Here is a 25265-nt window from a genome sequence, read left to right as displayed (position 1 = left end):
GTTGGTTGTGTTCACTTTGATATATTTCTGGCCATATTATGTCACAATTACCTGTGTTTTATCAATTTATAGGCATCATTTACATTTAGATGAATAAGAATTTTGTGTTGTTAAGTGAAAGAAATAAACACCTTGTGTTTGTGTGTGCACCTTATCTGTTGTTAGATGGCGAACTAAGCAAAGTCTGGACTTCAGCTTCCTCATGCTGTATGCCCAGGACAAAGGAACCTATTATGTTCAGGTAGGGGTCAAAGGTCCGACTCCAGGAGCAGACTTTTGGTATTCTGCCAACTCATACTTAGAATTTAAATGTAAACAATTCATGTGTCTGTGTAGAAATACAGCCCAAGGTGCTGTGCAGATGATGCTCATTATGATTGATTTGGTCAACCACCTCAAGTAAACACTACTCTGGCTGCATCCTGTTCATATTTATAGCCATACACTGAGGACTAGTTTATTTATCTTATTCAAAAATAATCTTTCTAAATTATCACACATATTTCATGATAAAAATAATTTCACAATAAATCAATCAGAGTGGATTCTGGCAGATCAGTTGTGTATTTAAGGGTTAATTTCAAGTTGGTGTGCCCATTAAAATACATTTGGTTACCAGATCTCCTGCTTCCGAGTCTACGTGGTTGTCAGGAAAATTGCAAATGCACCTGTTATAGTGATAAGAGGTGATCTGAACAGGTGCTATCGCTTTTTCAGGTCAAAACAAGCACAAAAATTGCACTGTACTGCCTAATTAGCACACAGATGGCGTCAGCTATGTCTCTCCTCCCACCTCAGCATAAGCACATTTATTTATGGCAGGAAAATACTGAACACACCAGTGTGCAAAAAGAACCACATACCTTACACCCACAAAGAATTTGTATTGGCAAATCTGATGACAGAGTTGCTGACTTAGTAGGGTTGTTACTGGTGCATCTTCACAAGCTTGGTAGACAGTGTTTGTGGTTGGACAGTTTAGCAGACCCACCTCTCAGATATGATTTCCTACCAAACCATTTGGATCAGCCACTGTTTAACCTGAGCAAATACAATGCAGAAGTTATGTGTCAAGCCACATATTTGCTCTTTGCTTGCCAAATAACAGTAAACACCTTTTAAGACCATCACAGCTGACAGCCAGGCTCGCTCAATTATCCAACCACTGACACTGTTCTACCATTTTTTTACCTGGACAAATGGATAGATAATAGATATGAGCAGCAGTGTACGACACGTTCAGACTGGCGCAGAAAAGAAGCAAACAGAACTTCAAACCTCAGCAGAAAAAGACATAACCCCCCTCACGCTCTTTGACTGATAATGACTGGCAAGTCAAACCTACACTGACACCTAGCACTAAAGATGGTGATAACATCACAGAAATAAGCAAAGTGCAGGAGTATATTTAGAAGAAGGCCAGAATAGCTTTGCCCTGCAAGACTAGTTAGTCTGACTTCTCCCCTCTCCCTAAGAAAGATTTAACTGGGGGCCTGAGTTGTGTTGCTTTTTAAACGCTGTTAAAGATTTTTTGCGCACTAGTTATTAATTCAAACAAAATGGTGTGTTTTCACTGAAATGAAATTTTAAAAATTGTTTTTGTGTTTTGTTTCCAGTTAGAAGATGATGTTGTTGCAAAATCAGGCTACTATGAAACAATGAAGACTTTTGTCACCCAGATGGCTTCAAAGGAATGGCTTTACCTGGAGTTCTCCCAGCTTGGATTTATAGGTGTGTTTCTGTGTTTGTGTATATGCAGAACTCATTGGAATTACCTGCTTTTTAAGTGTAAATTTGTCTTAAAATATGGTCAGATCTTCATCTAATTTAAATTATGAAGAAACAATATTTTTAACTGATATTACACACACATGATTGTATTTTTCTTGTCCATTTTGTAAACATAATTCAAACTGTGTGTGTGAACTCTGGGCTAATGACATACACAAAAACTAAGTGCAGTCAGAAGTGAACAAATCTGAAGTCCAGTCACTGAAAGCAGACTGCAGGTGTGAGATAGAGCTACTTGGACTTACAAACACACACAGACATTTTAAGTGTGCTATTCACAACAAGTATCTGCTGATGTGACCCATGCCTCATGAAAAAAGAGAACTCAGAGGACTGATCATCTGGAATAGCTGATTTACATGAAACTAGAGTGGCTTACAGAACCATCTCATAGAGTTTATATATCTATCAGTCCACAGTTAGACGAACTGTGTATAAATGGAGAGGACTTAGTTTTGTGGCTACTCTACGTAAAAGTGGGTGCCCAGCTAGGATGACTCAGAATCAGAATACTTTATTGACGTTGTATGAGGTATATAATGAAATTACGAGAATGCTACTCTTTGTGGTGTAACATCATCAAAAGACCACACTTAAAAACATAACATAGTAGACTTCCTAAGAATGTCTGAGGTGAAGCAGTTCTGTAGAAAAAAGATCCAAAATTGCTTCTGAACATTGTGAGGGTCGAACAAGTTAATGAAGTTCTCAGACTTTACAAGCATTTGTTCTTAGCGTTTGTAGCTTTTATTAATCGTTGTCTGTTTTAGTATTGTATATGTTGTTTTTGTGTGGAACTTGTGGTCCTGCCATCTTGGCCTGAGCTCCCTTGTAAAAGTGGTTTCTAACCTCAGTGGGGCTTTCTATCCTGCTTAAACGCAAAGTAAAAGAAATAAATAAATTTACTTCTATTCACTTCAAAAAACAACAAAATATGGAATATGCCCAGAGGTGGCCAAAATTACAACTGTACTTAACTATAGGATTTGTATATCTAATTGGGTTTATGTGTAATTTTTTGGGGGGTGACAGTGGTGCGGTGGGTAGCACAGTCGTCTCCCACCCAGAAGGTTGAAGATTCAAATCTCAGTGCTAGCAGTCCACGTGTCTAGTGTCCTTGGGCAAGACACTGAACCCCCCGTTGCCCCCGATGGTTAGAGCCATTGGTTGAGGTGGCACCGCAGATGGCTGGCATCGGTTCTGTACCGGAGACAAATTCCTTGTTTGTAACATACTTGGCCAATAAAGGTGATTATCCTTATTATTATTATTATTATCCTTAATCCTCCAGGCAAGATGTTTCAAACTCGGGACCTCCCAATGATCATTCATTTTTTCCTGATGTTCCATAAAGACAAACCCATCGACTGGCTGTTAGATCACATTTTGTGGGTGAAAGTCTGCAACCCAGAGAAAGACTTGGTGAGTCAGTGATGTGAAACACACACCAAAGCAAAGTAGCAAGGACCAAAACAATAACCTGACATTTTATTTAAGCTTCAGGACCAGCTTAGCAATATCCCAAAAATTCACAAAAATCATAGCCATACTGATGAACCACATTCTGCCTTCACATTTGTTTAAGTGACACTAAGGCTTACTATGCATTTTAAATGCCAACTGCAGCTGAAATAAAACACTTGACTGTGTATGAAGCTTTACATTCATGACATGACAAGTACCAACCACCCAACATATGAGAGGGAAATGATCTACACCTAAACAATTTCATGTCACTTTGCCATGCCTCTTTCATATCCACGTCATTACAATTATTTCCTCAATCACATTATGCTTTTTACTTGTGACTATTATTCAGAAATTTTCTGAAAAGGTTCTTTGCAGCAGGAGCGTTGCTAGACATAAAGCTCTACTGGGCACAGGTCCCCTCATTACTCCAATCACACTTTTTTTTTTCTTGAATGTCTGCTGCATGAATGAAATGTGCACCATCCAGAAGGGCGGAGTTCAAACAGTTTGTGACCAGGGTGTGAGGGGTCTGCAGAAATCTTCTCTGCCCTCCTTCTGATCCATGAGGTGCACAGAGCCTCCATGGAGAGCAGGCTAGCACGAATGATTCTTTCTGCAGTCCTGGCTGTTCCCTGTCCTGTTTGGTTGCTGAACCAAACCAGACAGTGATGGAAGAGCAGAGAACAGACTTGATTCCTCTGTAGAACTGTATCAGCAGGTCTTGGGGCATGTCAGGGACCAAAGAGTAGGGAGGAGTTCAAACAGTTTGTCACCAGGGTGTGAGGGGTCTGCAGAAATCTTCTCTGCCCTCCTTCTGATCCATGAGGATACGCTCAAAACAAAAGGCCAACTCTGCATTTCAGTGTCGAGTGGCTCTGGAAACATGGGCTGGTGGCTGTGGCTTACAAGGTAAGGCAGTCATCTTCTGACCAGCAAGTTGGTGGTTTGACTCCTGGTCTCCCCGCATGCCTAAGTGTCCCTGAGCAAGACACTGAACCCCCATTTGCTCCCGGTGGTTCAAGTGGCGCTAGCGTGCAGCAGCCTCTCGTCGTATGGGTGAATGTGTATGATCTCCTGTAAAGCGCTTTGGCCAGTGTAACACACTGTGAAATATGTGCTATATAAATACAGTCCATTTACAAGACAGAGGACACAGCTTTTAAAGTTTTAAGGCATTTTATTTACCCAAAAATAAGGGAAAAAAAAAAACATTAATATCAAACTGGGCCCTAAAAGAGGTCAGCAAAAGATAAGGAAACTCAAATGTGCACGCTTCATTGACTAATTGGGTATGTCCAATGTCAAATCAAACGCCTAACATCTACCTACAACTTAAATCTACACACATGAACAAAGAAAACAAAAGAACGTTACCCAGCTAATTCCACTGCTGGTGGTGGCTTAGACCCTCACGTTGTGAAGGCCAGGGCTGAGGCCTTCACAGGGCAGGTTGAACTTACTGAGCTTGGTTCAGGAAGGGGCATCTGTGTCCTGGATGTGGTTTTCCCCAGCCTCACTTGCTGCTCCCACCTGTCTGTTGGAAAGCTGGTGAGCCACTGGCAGGTGGGAGGTCGGAACAGTGAGCTGGGTCAGTTTGGAGTGGTGGATGTCCCGAATGATGGTGTTGAGCACCAAGTCCACAAAGAGGACCCCTGCATAGGTCCCTGAGTCAGTGTTGCAGGATGTAATGCAGTGCCATGTTTACTGCATCATCTATTGACCTATTTGCCCAGTAGGCAAACTGCAGAGGGTCTAAGATGTCCTTCAAGTGGGCCAACGCCAGTCTCTCAAAGGACTTCATAACAACAGATGTCAGGGCGACAGGTAGGTCTGTAGTCATTCAGTCCACTGATGGAGTCTAACTGATCATAATCACTGATGTACAGAGCTCTAATTTACTTCATATTCAACATCCTTGCCTGGTTACAGACTAGTTAATGAAACTAACATTAGCTTGTTTACCAACTACAGCCAGGTTTTCCCACTCTTACCCTCATCTCTCTGAACCTCTTCCCTGTCTTGGCCTCCTCTAAAGAATTTTCTCATGTCCATCTACGGGAGTTAATAATATTTGAGTCAAAATAAGATCATCAGTATTATTCAAAAACGTAATTTTGTCCCTGCCACATACCTCAGCCAATTCCTTCCTTTTTTTCAGGCACCAGTACCTAGATTGCTGTTTGCGCGCTGCAGTGAACCAGCTACGACGTGCACAACGTGCATGCGTGCAGACCATGGTGGACCACTGCCCCATAGCTTGTATTTTGCTTTGACATTCTGGATTACAACAGCAAATCAATTAATTGCTCATTATTATCAATCTAAATGAATCCACTGCCAAATATAGGAGCTTGTTAAAACTCAAATGTGTGAGTTTACTGGGTCACAGCGGATCAGCACTGGGGAATGTGCCCCAGAAAAAGGGGTCTAATGACACCTATGCCTCACAGAATGAGAACAGGTGGTCTGTGGTAAATAGTAGAGGAATGTACTCAAAAAAGTTTAGATTGCTCCCACACTGATAGACTCCATAGTGTGCCTTGTAGTGACCTACATGCTTGTGTTGTCCTGTGCAGAAACACTGTGACAGACAGAAGGGGCTGCTCAGGCACAGGTACAAGCCCTCCCTGTTCCAGCATGTAGGCCTTCACTCCTCTCTGCCTGGGAAAATACAGAATCTGAAGGTGTGTCTAGTTTACTCAACAGTTAAGACAGATGAGTGTTTTTGTTACCAAATACAGTACATTACACTAAATGTAGTTTTCTTAAATGTAAGTGGCCACAGATGGCAGTGAGAACTGACCGTTCTGAGGACCTTGGCCCCCAGAAACACACTAACATGACAGTGGCTGACTTTGTGCTGAGACTGAGGTTGTGCTGACTTTTGAATTCCACTCCCAAGGTTTTAAGTCATCACTTCTCTCATGTAGAAGAGCACCATGTTGTTATTTAGACTGAATATAGTTTAATTCGAGAGAGTTGATTAATAAGGTAATTTGTAAAAACATAAATCAGATCTTTGACGTAGACTTTATCTAGGCCACAGGATTACGACCAGCTAAAGATAAGACATTAGGAAGTGAAAGACAGCAGCCTACAGCAGACTGGCTCTCATGGTTAAAAGAGGTTTATGGTGAGAATCAAGAGAATGTCACCCTGTGTAAATGGAATATACAGTATTTGCAATGATTAAATATGTGGTAATTCTGTCATTAAAGAGAAGTAAACAGTGTAATTACAGGATAGATACATTATTTGTTTGGCAAATAATGAATGTCAAGGTAGACTTCTGCTGTATGGAAGTCATATAGGTAGTGGTTAATATCAAATCAAATTTATTTATATAGCACTTTAAAAACAACATCCAGCTGACCAAAGTACTTTACATGGCAGAATAAAATCACAATAAATGACTAAAATAGAGTAATTAAGATCCTATTAAGATGACATACATTCAATAAATTTAAATTAAAAGGAATGCATCAGGCCCTACTGTGTATTAAAAGCCAAGCCAAATAAATATGTTTTAAGCAATGATTACTGAAGTCAAAAGGTAGACTATTCCACAATTTAGGGGCTGCAACAGTAAAAGCACGGTCACCCCAGCGTTTATATCTGGCCCTTGGAACCTCTAAAAGAAATTAGTTTGAAGATCTGAGGGACCTACAAGGTCCCTCAGATCTTCAAGGTACTGTATATGTTAATAATAAAAAAGTACTGTATATGTTGCAGGTCATGTGTTGAATGTAATTTTAGATACAGAACCATTTTGTTTCTGACGAAGCTATCTGAACACTGATACAAATGGAGCCAAAGGCTTTTATCAATGTCCTAATGCTGTTGTCTGTCTCAGGATAAGGACTTTGGGAAACAGACTCTGTACCAGGCCCATAATAACCCAGCTGCAAAGCTGAGCAGCAGCCTGATACATTATCAGCAGCACAGTCTGGATAGGGCTTACAAAGGAGAGGACTTCTTCTGGGCATTGATGCCCCTCAAGGAAGACTTCATCCTCTTCAACTTCACCCAGCCAATCAACATATCTAGGTCAGTTTGGACACAAGTCGTATCCTAAGTCTGTCCACATGGTTTTGATCAAGGTCGGTAAATTAATTTGTTGGAATTTAAATCCTGACATCCAACAAAAAGTAGAAAACAGTATGAGTGAACTTCTGTCTTCAGTCAATTTTTTTTGCTAGAAAGGGGGGTTTATAGAGAAACTGTCTCCTTTTGCTGTTCTGTTCTGTGAGTGCTGTGACCAAAACCTTATTTAAAACAAAAGTGAAAGAATGGTGGCAACAGATGGGCAGCACATTGTTTTACATACCTCGCTACATTAGATTAGATTACATTAGATTCAACTTTATTGTCACACACATTGTACACATGTACAAGTACAAGGCAATGAAATATAGTTTATCATCTAACTAGAAGGGCAATAATAGCAGTGTGGAGTATCTACAGAAGGTACAGTCAGTACTAATGTACCGACAGATTTGTCCAGTACAATTGATATTTACAGTAAGATATGTAAGGTAATGTACAATATACAATAGACTTTATGGAATTAAATTACAAGTAATGGATAAGGTACATTAAGCTTATAAAACACTAGTGCAATGGGATGAAATAGAATGAAATAGTGCAGAATAAGAAGATAAGTTACATGAGTGAACAGTTCAATGGATGTAAATAGTGTAAAGAACAGGTAACAGAAGTGAGAAGGGGTGAGGTGTGTGTAGTGGTATAGAGGAGGGCAGTGGGGGGCAAAGGGAGACAGAGTTCGGTAAGGAGACAGCTGTGGGGAAGATGCTGTTCCTGAGTCTACTGGTTTTGGTCCGGAGGCTCCTGAAGCGCCTCCCAGAGGGTAGGAGGTCAAACAGTTTGTGAGCAGGGTGAGAGGAGACCTTGAGAATGCTGCAAGCATGTTGGAGACAGCGTTCCCTATGGACACCCTCAATGGCTGGAAGTAGAGTCCTTGTGATGCCTTGGGCAGTTTTCACCACTCGCTGCAGCGCCTTGCAATCGGAGACAGAGACGTTTCCATGCCAGACTGTGATACAGCTGGTCAGGACACTCTCGAAGAGGCACTGGTGTGCCTTCTTAACCAGGCTGCAGGTGTTGGTGGTCCAGGACAGATCCTATGAAATGTGGGTCCCCAGGAATTAGTTCAGCATTTGAGCATGCTATAAATTAGCACAAAAGTACAACCAGGAAACCAGGAACATTAGTTTTAAAGCCATTTGTTCAAAAACCAAATGCTGACCTTGTGGCATTACATGAAAAGTCAGGGTTCACCAACATTACTGCATACTGACATAACTATCTGTGCCAAATTTCATTACAGTTTATTCTGTAGTTCTGGCAATATTTCACTAAGAAATAAACATTTGAACCTCATGGTCATAGGTCACCAAAGTCATTAGGATTTGTCCTTTGATAACTAGAATGAATGAATCAAATTGCATGGAAATACATCCACTTGTAGCTGAGATGTTTGCTTTTAAATGAAAACACACAAACTTTAACACACCAAAGGTTTTTGTTGAGTGGCTCTCTGGTTCCGTGCTAAGTGAAAACAGGATGCTGTGAGGTGTGCCTTGTATACATCCTTGTTTACCTAGGAGTGTTTGCGGTGTTCCAACCCATTGTGCCTGCTGACATGAAATGTTCCTTTGTTTGTTTCCTTGTTGTTTGAAGAGACTGACTGTCATTTACTTGTCAGCTGCTTTCTACAGAATCACCTCCTAAGGCCAACTTACTCAAGTGGTTCAGTTGAATCAATTGAAGTCACAGGAATGATATGTTTGGGCGTAACAGCTGGCTCTCTAGTCCACCCTGATTTAAATCACAGAAGGAACCACATCATTCAGGAATGAATAGATTATATGGCGCATCTGATCGTACTGTGATGCAATATATTAGCCCTCATTCACCCATATACTGTATGTTGATCCTGGTTGTCTTCATTACCGTAGGTACCTGTTTCGCAGTGGAAATATTGACGCCAGTGGAGATAAACTCTACAACACCTCAGTAGAGGTGCTACCCAGCAATGTGAGTTACCTGCTTCTCTGTGTGTGTGTGTGTGTGTGTGTGTGTGTGTGTGTGTGTGTGTGTTGCTCTTTTGTTCCATCACTGCCCTCAAGCAGGTCTTGGTTTTCATTTCCGGTGTAGAGGTCTTGAGCTGGAGTGGCAAGGCAACAGGAAACACCCACTGCAACAAGCTATCTGCTGCCACTCCACTGCCTCTGTGTGCCAGTCGACACTCCTGTCACAATGAAGGGGAAAGGTGGTCATGCCTTGGGTGACCTTTGAGCAAAGTTAGACAGACATGGAATCACTGTATGGAAGATAAGAGAGAAACCATGTTACACAAGATGAGTACAGGTTTCGAGGCTTTGCATTGCAGGAGAAAGAGCAGCAGACTTTAGAAATCAAAGTGGATAAAGTACGTGTGAAAATGTATGTCAAAATACAGTATATTGTTTTGAGGTGACACATCTTTCGTGATAGATACACTTGTCTGTAGGAGAGAGAGAAAATAGATAGCACAGTGATCAGTAGGAGTGACAGAGTAGTTGTTATGGAAGCTTGTGGTAGGTTCTAGAATCTAGATCATTTATTCAATGCACAAAAAAGAGGGTTTACACACCAAGTCAAAGAGGAGTTTACTTTTATTTATTTCACAGTCACACATCAACACATAATATCAAAGGCTATACAATTTGTATAAGGAACATTTTTAAAAGGATAAATATCTGTTTCTTCCAATAACATCAGTTCTAACAAGTATATTAGATCAGGTTCTTCTAAAGGTCAACTGGGGATTGTAAAAACCTGATGTAAACTGGACCTGTATTTATTTACCACTGATGTCTTGCCGCTTCACTGTAATTGAGCACATGAAAGACACTAGGACTCCTTTTGTTTGCCTGGAGGCTATAGCTAACATTCACTGCCCTGGTTACGAAGTTGCCTGTCTGGGTTGCACAGAGACGGAAACTTTTCAGAGGACACTTGGCTTGTTGTCTCTGGAACACCTCCTTTTTAAACGTGTTCACTGAAGGCAGGTGAGCGATCAGATTTTCTGTAAACAGGTGCAGCTATCTACAAAGTGAATACAGCTTGTACTCTTTTCCACTGTAAAGGAGACTGACCGTACTCTAGAGTTAAGCAAATGAGGAAGTCATTCAAAATGGCCTCGGCAAATTGGTCATCAGTGTACCTATCCCAGTATTTAATGGGTTTTATTCATTCATTCATTTTCTACCGCTTAATCCCTGAGCGGGGTCACGGGTGGGGCCGGAGCCAATCCCGGCCGGCAATCGGGCGAAGGCGGGGTACACCCTGGACAGGTCGCCAATCCATCACAGGGCTAACACATAGACAAACAACCACACACACGCACTCTTATGGGCAATTTAGAGACACCAATCAACCTAAGCTGCATGTCTTTGGACTGTGGGAGGAAGCCGGAGTACCCGGAGAGAACCCACGCAAGCACGGGGAGAACATGCAAACTCCACACAGAAAGGTCCCAGGTGGGGCCCAAACCTGGAACCTTCGCGCTGTGAGGCAACGGCACTAACCACTGTGCCACCGTGCTGCCCACTAATGGGTTTTAAATAGGCTAATATGTAACTTTCCCACAGAGGCTTGCATAAGATATAGCTAAAACAGTACAGTACAGTAGCATAGCCCTGGATCTGTAAATGCTATGTTTAAAAAGAAAAAGTTGTTGTGGTTAATTTTATGGGACTGAGCTTATGATGTTTCCATAGAGACAAACAGCTAATTACGGGCACCTGCTTGGTGACATTCAGATCCAGATTAGGACTGACATACCCAGTGCAGGAATGTGGACTACAGATGCTACTGAAACAAGAGTTTGACTTAATACAGCAAAATGCTTTAGGTGGTGAAGTAGAGCTTTAGCTGGAATATGACACAAAAGTTTGCCATATCATTTACAGTGTCTTTAATGTCGCTGCAGGCTAAGATCTATTGATCTGAATGTCTTCTGAAGTTGCACAGCAGTGATTTTGAGCCATATTAAGCTCTATGGTACTTCTCACACGTCTTGTCAACATGTCACCTTATTTCATCTCTTGCAATTAGAACATTTCACTTTTTCTGACTGCCACTTTAAATTACAGTAATGAAATGGGTAGTATCCCTTAGAATGTTACAGTATTTGCCCCGTGGAGGCAGTGTGATCTAAAGGTTTCTTCCAGTGAAGGTAGAGGTGAGTCCAGTCATCTTCTGTGAGGTGTATATGACTTGTTGATGAGCTTTTTGCGATCACAGCTGTAGAGTTTTGTCCACGTGAGGTCCTCAGAGATGTGGGATTCAAGAGACTTAAAGCTGGGGACACTCCCCACTCCTTCCCCATGTATGTTAAGGGGGGAGTGGTCCTCCTGTGTCTCATGAAGTCCATAATGATTTCTCTGGGGCTTTTGATGTCTAAAGGAAGATTATTGTCAAAGCACCAGGTAACCAATTTGTGGATTTCATCTCTGTCAGCTGTCTCATCACTGTCTGAGATCAAGCCGACCACTGTGACTGTGTGAGTGTACGTGACACCCTGACATGTTTTGCTCTGTCCTGCTACTTGTCACTTCTGTTACTTGATATCTAAATTTTGTGTATTCCACTTAACTTCTATATGTTGTTTTCTTCCTTTAGGTAATAACACGAGACAAACTAGACACTAACTCATCAGCACACCACCAGCAGTCTGATAATGGCTTCATCATTATTGGTAATATATCATAAATAATAATCAATAATACAAAACAGTCACTCCTGTATGTCACACATGCATGGCTATCTTCATCATGCACACAGAAGCATTAGTTCATTTTCATTATTGAATGACCTAATTAGAGAAGTGTATGGGGAGACATGGGGCAAGGTTAGTAGGTGCAGAGGAAGGTTTTTAGACTACAGCTGGAGCATGACAGTAAAAATGAAACTTTGTCACTGGCTTGACTAACACACGTCTTCACACGGCACACTGAGATTACTGATGCAAAACAAAGGAACAAATGGAGTGCTCATAAAGCATATATGAGTTTTTCATGCTCCTGCATTCCTGGCCTACATTACATGACTTGCAGAGAGTCTTTCTGCGGCCCCAGCACAGTGCTGCCCAGATAACATACTGATCAAGTCTCAATGCCTTTTTATTAGTGATTTCAGAAAGTATTCCAACCCTTTTCACTTTCTGCATGTTTTGTTTGTGATATAGATTTTAATTTAAATGGATAAAATGGCTGTTTTTGCCTGTAAGTCTTTACTCAGTAACCCATAATGGGGATTTGTTGGGTTTTCTCTATGTAAAGTGTCTTGAGATGATTTTTGTTGCAGTGTTTCCCCTAGAAAAATTTTCAGGCATGGTGGCATCAGGATGATGGAGGTTTTGTGTGCACGTGCTAAAGGTTTTTGTTATTTATCTCTCATACAACACCAGACTTTGTCATTTCCATGTAAAGGTCATATAAAACAAGGACAGTTATTTATTGCACAGAAATAACTGTAAAAGCTACCAGTGACTTCACAATTGAGTAAATTAGAACAAATCTTTAAGAAAAATAAATAAGTAAAAAGATGAAATCCACAATAAAATATATTGTATCCATCCATCCATTTTCTAAACCGCTCAGTCCCAAACGGGGTCACGGGGGGCTGGAGCCAATCCCAGCCAGCTGCGGGCGAAAGGCGGGGTACACCCTGGACAGTGCATCGCAGATAAAATATATCAAATAATGAAAATATAATAACTTCTAAAGTTGGTGCAAACTGCAATTTGAAACAACCTGCTCATTTTCTCATCATGAGCACAGTGTGCATGACTCATTGCTGCATTTAATATTTCTTTACATTAAAACAAATGTCACTCTGGCATCAATGTATGAAAATTCTCCCAGAGCTCTGGGTCCCAACCAGATTTGACCCATAGCCTGTATACCTGCTTATGCTAACACCAGAGCCTTCTGCCCCTCTCCGCCCCTCTCCCTTCTAACACTTCTCTACCTCTCCTCTCCTCATCATCTTCAATTGTCTTGTTATGGAAAAATATCTTTGGCTGAGCATCCCCTGGTTTCCTCTTTTCACGTGGTGCCATGCTCATGTTAGCATTAATAGCAGCCAAATAACAAACTAGAACAGAATCTATGCACACTCAGACGCACACTTACAATTCTCTCTAAAGTTACAGAAACAAGGGATTAACAGACATGCAACGTGTGTTTTTTTTTTTTAACTTACTGTTAAGTCCCACCAAGTAGTGGAAACATCACTGCCTTTCAAGTAGCTCCAAGGTTGGTAAATCCAACCGGTGGTTGCTGCGTCTTTCCCCACACAACCACATACAGTCCCAAAACAGTGAAATTAATTCCGACAGGTAGCGTAGCACCAACAATAACATCATGGGTCATTAACCATCAACACATCACATGTGGCAGACACATGGCAGTCAAAACAAACAGGTACTGTGCTCCGGGGGAATCCAGCCTTGATAAGCTGATCAGTCACAGAAGTCTTTACTGGCCGGCTGCTTGTCGGTTAGTCCCTGTACAGGAACATTCCTGGACATGCAGTAACCTCAGGTCCTGTATTTTTCTCCACATCCTCTGGTCACAGTACAACAGCAGGAGGGAAAATATATCCACAAAACCAGGCGCAGTCTAAAAATTCTGTGTTTACAATGGCACTGGTGAATGTCAGGCAAGCTCACATGAACGTGCAACTGCCTGGAGGTTATGACCATTCATGGAAATCCTTGTCATGTAATACTTTATATTGTTAGAAAAAAAGTCTCGTGAGCGAGAGTTTGTGAGATCTGTATAAACCGAGTCGCTTCTGCATTGAAGTACTAGAACCTATGTACACCTCATTTTTTTGAGCTTTAGGTCATGTCTTAGATGATAATTCACCGTTGTAACAATGCAGATAAGTCAAAAAAAAAACAAGGAAAAGCATGCCATGGGCTCTTTATGTTATTATATTATGTAATTAGCTGAAGGGTTATGTTCAAGAAATGAACATAACAGAAGGGTTAAGAACAAGAACAAGTTTATGAAAACACTTAGGAAGATGTTGGTAAATAAGACCCACTGATTTGTTTTTTCCAAAATCTAACATGTCAGAGATGACATTTTCAAATGGGGTGGTGTTGATTGACAGATGATTTAAGCATTGAATGTGTACTATTAACAAAATGATGTTTGTTAAAAAAGCTTTAACAATGTAAAAGCAGTATAATAAAATTTAAACTTCCTTTTCTAAATTGTTTTTCACCCTTACAAAAGCACATAAAGGCCTAGTAGTGTGTGTTTGTGTGTTTCAGGTGCATTTGAGGATGGAGTAGCTGAGGGTACAATTGGAGAAGCACTGCAGCCGATCTCAGCACTACGCCTGGTGGTTCACTCCAACTCTGATGTCTGGGCTCTGATTAGTGAGGTCTGTCCTGACAGCTTGTGTATATTAAGTGTGTTTTCACCTGTGTTTGTGTGCACTGTGAATGATGTTTAATATTTAAAATCTCTCAGTGCACTGATGGACAACCAGTTACATACACGTGCTGTTTCTGAGGTGCATAAAGCAACCACTCTGAGCATGCTAACATATTAGCATACACCACAGTACATATGCGCGATAGCAGCATTAAACTCAGTAATGCCACAGATATTTGACTACTAAAAGGGTTTTAGTGGTATAGTTTTGTCAGTACACTGATAAAGTTTAATATTTAAACCAAATATAGACAGGAACTGTCTTTAAATCGGTCAGAGGATCACACAGTCATCTGCTGGTCTTACCACATCCTCTTCACATGGGAACAGAGAAGCTAGTTCTTCTGCTAGAACTGATCATGTGCTGTATCATTTTACACTGGTTCAGTACCATCAAAGCCACAGGTGTTTTCATGTGTTTTGGCTGTTGAAAATTCTTCTCAAGTGTTTGTGGGTGAGTGCAAACTAGTCTTGATCACTCTGTCACTGGCTGCGCTCCATTTGGCTGAGCCAGTGTGCCGCACAGAGGCAAGAGCTGATAATCTGCTTCACACAGAGTGCAGATGGCACACTAGGCAGCACGACTGACACGGACTCTATGTATAGATTTCATATGATGATTAGAAGCAGCAGGTAGTGTGGCCGAAGGCGTGATGACAGTTCTTGGTGAAGATGAATTATTTTAAAGCGAACTGAAAAACATATTACGAATGGAGCATATTAAACTGCTCTAACTCTCATCAACAGTTTGGCAAGTGTTTGCTTGCCTGTTTCCTGAGTGTGAGGTGAATGCACAGCGCACATCCTGACTCCAGTTCAGTGCTGAACAGACAGACGAGGTTGACATCAGTCTATGTCATCTCCCTACAACTTGTAAGTGTTGGCAAAGACAGCACAATGAAAACAACTACCACATCTAATTAGCCTTTATTTGTATAGTGCCAGTGAACAGATAGAGGAGAGAGAAAAGAAAAGCAACTAGACACAACAAACAAACAAACACTGGGCAGGTTGATGCAGCCGGTGCCTATGGAACAGTATTCGTCTGAATCAGTTAGCTTGTTATGGAACAGCTGGCACGTGCTGTTGTATCTTTTGTTAATGGAGCACAAATGGGCATTGTGTCAAACAGGAAATATAACGATTGATAAACACATTTCCAAGTAAATCTCCACCCAGCTTTCACCTGTGTAGGTATGGGTTTAAATAAAATCTCTTTTTTTGAAACAGTTTGCTACTTATTAAACATTTTCTATCCAAATGACTGCCTACAAGTAGACTTGTGTTGAAGATAGTTAATATGTGGGCATCAGCAGCAATGAAGCAAGTGAAAAGTTGAAAACTGAACGTTTGTTCATGAATTGACTGGTCCTGGTTTTTTCCTGCACTTTCATGTATCAACTTGTATTGTGGTCTTTTAACAGCTCATAGTGCTTAACAGTCACTCTTGTTCCTGTCTATCAGATCTTCATTCAAGTTTGATGACCACAAAAAAGAGGAAGCCTCACGCACATACACCGGATGCCTCCTATGTGTCACCTGAACACACTGCTCCCCCTGCTGGACACTACAGGGACTGTAAATAAACGAGGAAGACATGATGATTGACTGTACCTGTGGGGAAGGAACCACAGTGTTATTGTTTGTTCTGAGCTAGACTCAGGTCACTTTCGATTCATAGAGCAATATTAACCAGGCTGACTTGTAAACTATGAAAGGGAATCGTGAACTGATCACGTTGCTGCGTCATAGTAGCTATTTACAGCCACTCCACTCATTGTAAAAACAGCAGAGACCTTCAGTGAGCAATTTATTACACAATTTTTGGGTTGAGAAATAAAGAAGATACAGTACATCAATTACTCTCTCATCTTTAGAGTATTTAATTTCAGCTTTTTTGCCTGCATTTACATGAAATCCAACACTGCAAAACAAGTTCTCAAAGTACTAACAATAGTCAAATTGGTTTCATTGTTGTGATAATGAATAGAGAAGTTGTGCCTAACAACCAACTAGACCGGTTTTAAAGTCAAACACTGGGCAAAGCTGTGGAGTTTTATCCATACACATGCAACTGTGATATTGTATGTGTGTCAACAAATCCCATGAAAAGACCCAAACTAACGAACGCTTGATATACTGTATGTTGTATAGCTCCATTTGCTGGCATGTTCCTTCAATACCATGAACACACACTGTAGTTTATTTTGACTCACGCCCACTGTTCTGCTGCCAGACAGTCACTAGATACTAGATAGATGTGAAATGATTGAAAATAGCCCCCCCCCCCCAAAAAAAAACCCCTATTTCCCCCTGTTTGGGGGGAAGGTTAATGTTAAAGTAAAATTATGTGTTTACGAGGTACTTTTAAATTTTTCGTATTCAGTAGAAACCAATGGGCTTTCACCTGAGAGCCCCAGAGAAAAGTCAAAAAGTATTGTGGGTGTGCAACTATGCATGTGCAGTTGTGCATGTAAACAGTACAGGTGCAACTACATGAAGCAATTCCTGATTGTAAACCCCTGTCAGCTGTTTAGGCGTCTGATGGCAGTAGGAAAGAAAAGAGTTTTTCAGTCTAGTAGTCCTGCATTTCACACTTCTGAACCTCTGGCCTGAGGGTAGAGGTGGGAACAGCCCATGCTGGGGGTGGGTGGGGGGATGGAGGTACTTATTGATAATAAGAATAATGCAGAATAACACATCCTTTAAACCTTTGCCACAGCAAAAGAGCCTCTTAAGCAACATCCATATCTAACATGCTGATAGTGTCAGAACACATTTTTTATGTACTTATATATTTTAGAATCTCAATACTTGTTCTGCATCAACAAAAATGCATCCATAGCACTGTATAAAAACATGCCAGGCATGTTGATAGTTGTCCATTTATGTCAGATTCATAACCTGGATGTATTAGTCTTAGATCAGACAGTTCCTATTTTAAATCCAAGAAGTAAAATATGCCACTATTTCTCAAAGCACTATCAAAAATGTTCATTTTGGTATCTGTGCCATAGATCAGGTAGTACCCAAGCTCTACTGTGACACCCAGTTTCCTAAACATCTTAACAGCGTCTATTAAACTTCACAGCAACAAACAGTTAGGTTTTAAGATATTTTGGATAAACCAGGACCTCTTCAGTATAACGGACCCTCACTGTAGAATCACTGAACCAGTGTCTATCCATCTGCAGTCATTACGTCTCCTCCAACTCAATGACCTTTTTTCGTCACCTGCCTTGCAAGCAGTGACCCTTAGTGACCCTGTGAGTATATGAAATCTGAAACAGAGGATTAGTCCAAACATCTCATCAAAAGGATCATCACTTTATTAAACTAAAGTCATTACAAATGGCAAAATAAAATTATATGTTAATGATGTACAAATGCAACAGGGTTAAAGATATTTCACAGATGATGTTTCATCAACATTTATCCATAAAATACAGTATGCATATCTGTCAGTTATTCACTGAGAGGCTGGGCTTCGCCAGCTTATCAGTAAGCGCATACAGACTGAGAGCTTCAAATCAAACTGACACATTGTGGTACTTGGGTGTAACCTGTTAACAGTAACAATCACTGTTTAACTAGCATTATTTACTCCCAACTTGTGAGAAGCAGCAACAAAATGGCAACAAAAAGTAACATTGCATTGAAATGGCAAAGAATTTCCAAATGGACAATAACAAAATCCTCATTCTAAAATCTACTCTTCCTGTAGGAACAGCAGCAATACTGACTAATAAATAAAAGGAAAAGGGGCAGGGGGGTCCGTTGTCAACATGTCTCCTCTGATACACAGCCAGCTAGTGGGGGAGTCTTATCATTAACTGCACAAACTACAAATGTAATGCAGGACAATGTTAAATATGCCAAGGGGAAAACACCCCTGTAGGCTCAGTGCACAATTAGCAGTTAGCATGTAGCAATGTGGTCCAAGCCTTGGGGATTTTCATACACTGGATGGTCAGCACAGGGACTGGTGAGGGAGAAACACCTGCTTTAAGGTTAGACAGCTCACACAGTTACCAGCTGTTTATAGCTATTGTATAAATATTCCATACATTTGTCACAATCTATGATCACTGCTATAATATCATATCCACATTTTAACATCAAGCTAACTTTTCATGCTAACAGCACTTGTGTGGGTGGGGCTTGTGTGCTCTTTAACCCATATTGCCCATTGATGTTCTGGATACAAGTTAGACACAGGTCATTTTTCATGTCCTATAGGGCGAACTTTGTGTGGCCCGGTGAGCACTACTGCTGCTGTTAGCTTTTCTCTTTGCAATTCTATCTTATGTTTGCTATCCAGAACTAACAATGTGCTCTTTTTTTTTTTTTTTTTGCTAACAGCGTACTCACATGTTAAAGAGTGGAAATTTCCAAACAGACTTTTAGATCCTCTCTTTAGAGAGATCATAAGCAGAAACAGCTAAACTATTATAGCAACAAAACTGCAAATACAAAAATAAGAGTGACGTGTGGTACAAGTCCTTTGGAAGTGCAAGGACAAATGTAGCATACAAATTTACTTCTTAATAATTTTGGTGGTTTTTGGAAAGTGACTTTTTTTCTGAATCCAGAAAATCTCTGTCTATATACTATCAGGACATTGTCCTTTGTTAGCATCAGTTCTTCATCCTTGTGCTCTGTTTTTGTCTTTAGTTTTAGTGCTAGTTCTCTTTTAATTTATAGCACAAAATAACCACCATACAATTTAAACATGCTGTAGTTAGCCAGAATTTCAGTTTTATAGCCAATAACCACAGTTTACACAATGTGGTTCAAACACAGCAGCTTGTTCCACAGTGGGGACCCTTTGGCCAAACTACTGTCTGTTATTAGCCTTGTCATTCTGACATGCTGTCCAGTCACTGTGCAGCTGGATGGCTTTGAGAACTGCACATCTGTGAGCCTGTTGTGGTCCTGCTGTCGGTATGTCAGGGTCCTGGGATGTGAAGTTAGATACGAATCTAGAAGTGTCAGCATTTCATTTGACAAAAGGTTAAAACATGTTTCTGAAAAGATGCATCTTTGCTTACATGAGAAAGAAATTTAGCGTTACCACAACTCATGTAGTGTATTCAGCTTTGGCTGAAAATCCTGTGGTGCTTATTTGCTGATCTTCATAAAACTGCAGATCTGTTTTCGTGAATGAAACCGGTTTCAGTGGGCGCTCTCTTTTCATTTTCTGTACAATGTGATTTGACCAATGCAACACTGCCACCTTGTGCACACATTCAGAACATGACTAAGACCATGTTCAGGCTGAGTTTCAAAGGTGTGGAAAAAGAGCAGCCTCCCGATCCATTTCTGCGGGGCATTGTGTTCATCACAGCCGGCGCCAGCAAAACAATGAAGCCCCATTCAGTGAAAAAGTTGGATCTGTATCAGACATCATCCAGCAACGGTGCTGTGTTGACCAATCACATACAGGGGACGACTGGGACGTGGACGCCTACGCCTACAGGCAGAACACTCTTTTGTTTACCTTGTTAGCATGAGCATTCACGATTCCTCACTGTCGAATTTGGGCCACAGTTAACGCACCATAATGGCACACCATGCATTTTCGTGAGGCCTGGATGTCAAACTCTGTTTTTTATCTATCAATGCCAGCACACTGGTGGTAGAATTGGTGCTAAGGTAGAGGAGGATCCATTAGCAGCATGGCTAACCAAAACACAACAGAAACTCACAGGCTGAAAATGCAAATGAAGCCACTCAGTTCGGCTCACCACAACATGGCCGTATCCTACACTCCTACAACACTCCCCCTGCAACCCCTCACCTCCCGACCAACGCAGCCTGGTGCGTTAAAGCACAACAGGGAGCTGTGTTTTTGCTGGAGCAGTCTGAGTGCCCACTAACACCCTAACTGCAGAATGAGAAACATGTTTTAAGCTTAGACAGCATTAAAAAGTCCATGATCATTACCAAAGTCCAGTCATCCAGGTTGGTTTGGGATCAGTTTTGGGGTTCAGATTAGAAACTGGGTTTGTGTGTGTGTGTTTGTGGGGGGGTCTAGGTCAAGGTCCGAGGTTCTCCTTACTTCCGTTTGCTCTTGGTGTCAGTGGTCTGGAAGACACTGGAGGCAGACATGAGGTTCTCGATGTACTGACCCAGAACCTGGTTCTCCGACTTCAGCTTCAGGTTCTCTTCTTTGACCGCATCCACACGGGAAGACAGGTCTGAACACCCAAAAACACACAACAGCAACATTATATACTGCAAGTATACAGAGGTTATAAAGGTATTGTGTTTGATCTTAAAAAAAAAAAAGGAAATTCTCACATCATGATGAAAAAACACAGACCATCTGAAAGCACCTGTCCCAGACTCCTATCAACTACAGTTCAGCCTTTAATACAGTCCTCCCCCACAAACTAAGCAAACTGCACAACCTTGGTCTGAACCCCACACTCTGTCACTAGCTGCTAGAATTCCTCCCTGGCAGACCACAGTCACACAGAGGCTACACTACCCTGAAAACTGCAGACGACACCACAGTCACCGGTTTGATCACTGGGGGTGAGGAAACGGCACACATCCAAAAGGTGGCAAGTCTGGTGACATGGTGCGATGGCAACAGCTTCTCTCCCAGCACAGGAGATGATGGTAGACATGAATAAGGGAACCACTGACATCATCAACCACTGACAATCTGCAAGTCTGAGGTGGAGAGGGTCTAATGCTTTAAATTCCTGGGAGTTCACATCAGTGATGACCTCAGTTGGACATGTAACATCACTCAGCTGGTCAAGAAAGCACAAAAGATGTATTTTTTTAAGGAGAGAGGAAATTTGGCAAGGAGGATAAGGACAATCACCTTTATTGGCCAAGTATGTTACACACAAGGAATTTGTTTCCAGTACAGAACCAAGGCAGCCATCTGCAGCGCCAACTCAACCAATAGCTCTAACAATTGTGGGCAACAGGGGGTTCAGTGTCTCGTCCAAGGACACTTCAACATGTGGGCTGCAGGCACCTTCAACCTTCCGGTTGGGAGACGACTGCTCTACCCACCGCACCACTGTCGCCAAGTCACCAAAGATCTACAGTTGCATCATAGAGAGCATCTTAACCAGCTGCATCACTGTGTACTATGAGATCTGCATTGCCACGGCCGTAAACACCTGCAAATAATAATCAAGACTGCTAAGAAGAGTGTCAGGTCACCCCTACCACCACTGTAGAATAACCCCAGTCCAAAAAAGAGCCTACATCATCACCACAGAGCCCACCTGCCCCCAACACACGGTGTTCACACTTCTGCCCTCTGGCAGGAGGTACAGGAATGTGAAGTGCAAGACTGCTAGTCTAAGTTTTTATCTTCAGGCCATCAGACTGATCGGCTGAACCAATCCATTACCCCTGGCCTCATCCAAACCCATCTCACTATACAGGATGCTTTATTCTGTCCGCTCTTCACTGTGCATGTGACAATACTGTACATGATTTGACCTTTTCCGGAGTGTCTCCCAGAGATGGCTTGTGCTGTTCCTCTTCAGGCGCCATTCTGAACAGACACAGTCTGACTGTCTGACTTTGTAAAAAATACAAAGTGTGTGTGTCTGTGTCATACCCTCTAAAGTGTGCTGAAGCTCCAGCACCTGGTTGATGAGTCTTGTCTTCTCTTCCACCTCAGCCTGGTTCTCCAGGTCACCTGCGGTCACCAAACAGGACATTAAAACATCATACACTGTCTGACTGCCTTGGAAACGGAACAGAGGTTTGTGTGTGTGTGTTGTCTCACCATCGTCTGAGCTCATGGTGAAGTACTCGTCTTCCTTTTTGGAATGCAGGGCTGCAACTCTCAGAGACACTGTAACATTTAGTGAACATCAGTCATTTGATCTATTTAGTGTTTAGCTGAAGATGATTCATATCTTGGGTAGGAGTCACTACGTTAATAACATAAAATGAAACGGTAGTATTTGCAAGTATCTTGACCAAAGCTCCTAAAAAGTAACTACACCTGATGGGCGGGGCAGCAACTGTGGTCAGATACTCATTTGTAAGATAAAAATAAATAAACATTATCGAGCTCTGTGTATATGTTAGGTATGTGCGCTTAAGTTTAAAAAAAAAGGTAGGCCTTGGGTATATTTTAACGGAGCTGCATATCACGGTCTTAACATGCAAGGGATACACGGCAGCTGGGTGACGGCCGCTACATCACATACACTATACGATTAACAAAATGAAGTCACACCCAGAATGACCCGATAACCCGGAGGAAAGCTAATAGGAGTCCACCTACAGGCAGGGATCACGTCTGTTGTTTGCTAAAGGTCTTGTGCACCACTGTCGGCTTGTTAGCTAGTCATATTAAAAAGGATGAAAAGGCCAGCTAGCGGAAAAACAAACCATGAGCCAAGCGGGGCCTGCAGGTAGCTAGCGAGCTGTTAGCATGCTAACACACACTGGCCGTGCGAACAATTAGTACAGAATATTGTGAAGTCAGGATACATTACCTTACGACGTGAGAAACGAACACTGCTGTGCTGAAATGTACAATATCAGCAAAAACGTAAAGGGTTAGTATAATTTCCACCGCTTGTGTTTGACACCGGTAGTGCTCAGTATGTTCAGCTGGCCACCATGAAGTTACTCAACTACATCCGCCAGGGGGCGACGTAATCTACCGATGTTACCTATGACACCGCGGCTCCGAGGCGTGTGCAGATGTACAGTAAGAAAAACCCTAAAAACGCTTCATCGCTTATCAAGTGGCAGGGTTTTGTGTATGGTAGCCACCACTGTCCCCGTGAGAGAATTTTCACCAAGCAGGGGAAGCATTTACAAACTCTGTACAAAATCAAACACAGCTAAGAAACGTTTGGTTCAAAATAAAAATCATATCATTTTTACTTTTGAGATACCTGTATGTTCCAAATAATTACGGTTTCACCAAGAAAACCCCTGGAGTGACTTTATCAAACTGAAAATAAGTAAATAAGTCTTTAAAGGTGAATGTGAAAGTACTTGTGTAGTATTTAATGCAGTATTCCAATTAAACCCAGCTTCATGCCCAGAAAGAGCACTACTGATGCCATTTTTGCTCTGAGAATGTTAATGGAGAAGTATAGAGATGGTCAGAAGGAGCTGCATTGTGTCTTTGTGGATTTAGAGAATGCGTACGACAGAGAGAGGAGCTATGGCACTGTATGAGGATGTCAGGAGTGACAGAGAAGTACGTCAGAGTAGTTCAGGATATGTATGAGAGGAGTACGACAGTAGTGAGATGTGCTGTAGGTCAGACAGAGGAGTTCAAGGTGGAGGTGGGGCTACATCAAGGATCGGCTTTGAGTCCCTTCTTGTTTGCTATGGTGATGGACAGGTTGACAGATGAGGTCAGACATTGTGGAGAGGAGATGTCAGAGGATAACCAAAGTGAGTATTGATCCTCTGGGAACCATGAATGTCTGTAAATATTTCAGTCTGGACCAAAGTGACTAACAGATCAACGTCTGTTAGATATTGTAGTACAGGATACAGTATTTATCAGAAAAAATGAAACAGGACTCATACAGATACCATCAAGGTTTGCAGAGATTATACACAGTGCCAATGGAACCTGTGGACACCCTGTCTCATTCAGTGTGTTTTTCTGTTGGATGACCACACCACTGACTGCATTTCACCAGGACATCATTTGGTAAAATATCACAACTAGCAAATGTACTGTTGAACACGACACCAGAAGGTTTGACTGTTGCTTGTTTTTGTTTAACATTAATTTAGTCTTACATATTCTTTTATACTGTAGGCTATATTAGATATATACTGGACATATTGTAGGGCTATATTAGAAATTCCTCAGGAAAATATTTTGTGACCAGGGTGGGAAGAGGGAGTGCTGGGAAAACAGGTTTTCTGACTAGTTGTGTAGCCTGCTGTGATGTATCTATCTGTATTTAGGTAGCCTGTGTAGGCTAGATGTGTATGCACACTACACTATACACCAGACCTGGGCATTTTACGGCCCGCGGGCCACATCCGGCCCTTTGAGCGTCCCTGTCCGGCCCGCGTGAGGTCCATCAAATCAGAACATGAATGAAAAAAGTTCACAGGTGAACTTAAGATCCCTGACCTACTGGGTGAGAGACAGGTGATGTTGGCCAGCTCATAATGTCAACTCACGCCAAAAAAAGAAAAGTTGATGCCGAATGCAGCGTTTTCAACAAGACATGGACTGGAAAGTATTTGTTTACAGAAGTAAAAGGTAAAGCGGTGTGTTTAGTTTGTGGTACACAGGTTGCTGTAAGGATTACAATTTGAATCGCCACTACGTGACCAAACATGAGGAGAAATACAAGAACTTGTCGGATGAAGAGTGCGCAAGAGAGTCGGATGCTTTGCTAGTGAAACTGCATAACCAACAAAGACTTTTTACAAAACTTACCACACCCAGAGATGCAGCTTTCAAGACAAGTTATGTCATATCCCACAAAATCACCAGAACAAGTAAGC

The 25265-nt window shown here is 41.6% G+C and overlaps 2 protein-coding genes across 6 annotated transcripts in view; one reads left to right on the top strand and one right to left on the bottom strand.

Annotated features, from left to right (window-relative positions):
- LOC109966438 (alpha-1,3-mannosyl-glycoprotein 4-beta-N-acetylglucosaminyltransferase B) overlaps positions 1 to 17049 on the top strand; it is a 28801-nt gene extending 11752 nt beyond the window's left edge. Inside the window, exons 6-14 of the mRNA XM_020611267.1 lie at positions 159 to 241; positions 1617 to 1731; positions 3083 to 3213; positions 5838 to 5945; positions 7115 to 7308; positions 9240 to 9318; positions 11950 to 12025; positions 14615 to 14727; positions 16245 to 17049. Of these exons, the coding sequence (XP_020466923.1) occupies positions 159 to 241; positions 1617 to 1731; positions 3083 to 3213; positions 5838 to 5945; positions 7115 to 7308; positions 9240 to 9318; positions 11950 to 12025; positions 14615 to 14727; positions 16245 to 16262 (917 nt within the window). The 3' untranslated portion in view covers positions 16263 to 17049. The remainder of the gene's footprint in view (positions 1 to 158; positions 242 to 1616; positions 1732 to 3082; positions 3214 to 5837; positions 5946 to 7114; positions 7309 to 9239; positions 9319 to 11949; positions 12026 to 14614; positions 14728 to 16244) is intronic.
- A 1023-nt stretch (positions 17050 to 18072) lies between these two features.
- On the bottom strand, positions 18073 to 23463 carry LOC109966458 (short coiled-coil protein B). 5 transcript variants are annotated; one of them, XM_020611300.1, is made up of 5 exons: positions 23267 to 23454; positions 22546 to 22614; positions 22375 to 22455; positions 20842 to 20980; positions 18073 to 18762 (listed from the first exon to the last, which is right to left on the bottom strand). In XM_020611300.1, the coding sequence occupies exons 2-5, from the start codon at positions 22559 to 22561 to the stop codon at positions 18699 to 18701; spliced, it is 300 nt and encodes a 99-aa protein (XP_020466956.1). In that variant the 5' UTR covers positions 22562 to 22614; positions 23267 to 23454; the 3' UTR covers positions 18073 to 18698. The 5 variants fall into 5 exon arrangements, with proteins under 5 accessions (XP_020466956.1, XP_020466955.1, XP_020466952.1 ...); XM_020611299.1 differs by having other exon boundaries at positions 18074 to 18780; XM_020611296.1 differs by lacking the exon at positions 18073 to 18762 and adding an exon at positions 18915 to 19762 and having other exon boundaries at positions 23267 to 23463.
- Between the last annotated feature and the right edge of the window lie 1802 nt (positions 23464 to 25265).

This window comes from Monopterus albus, unplaced genomic scaffold (assembly GCF_001952655.1).
Source record: "Monopterus albus unplaced genomic scaffold, M_albus_1.0 scaffold111.1, whole genome shotgun sequence".
Lineage (NCBI taxonomy): Eukaryota > Metazoa > Chordata > Actinopteri > Synbranchiformes > Synbranchidae > Monopterus > Monopterus albus.
Note: the sequence above shows the minus strand (reverse complement) of the source record. Positions and strands in the feature narration are given on the sequence as shown.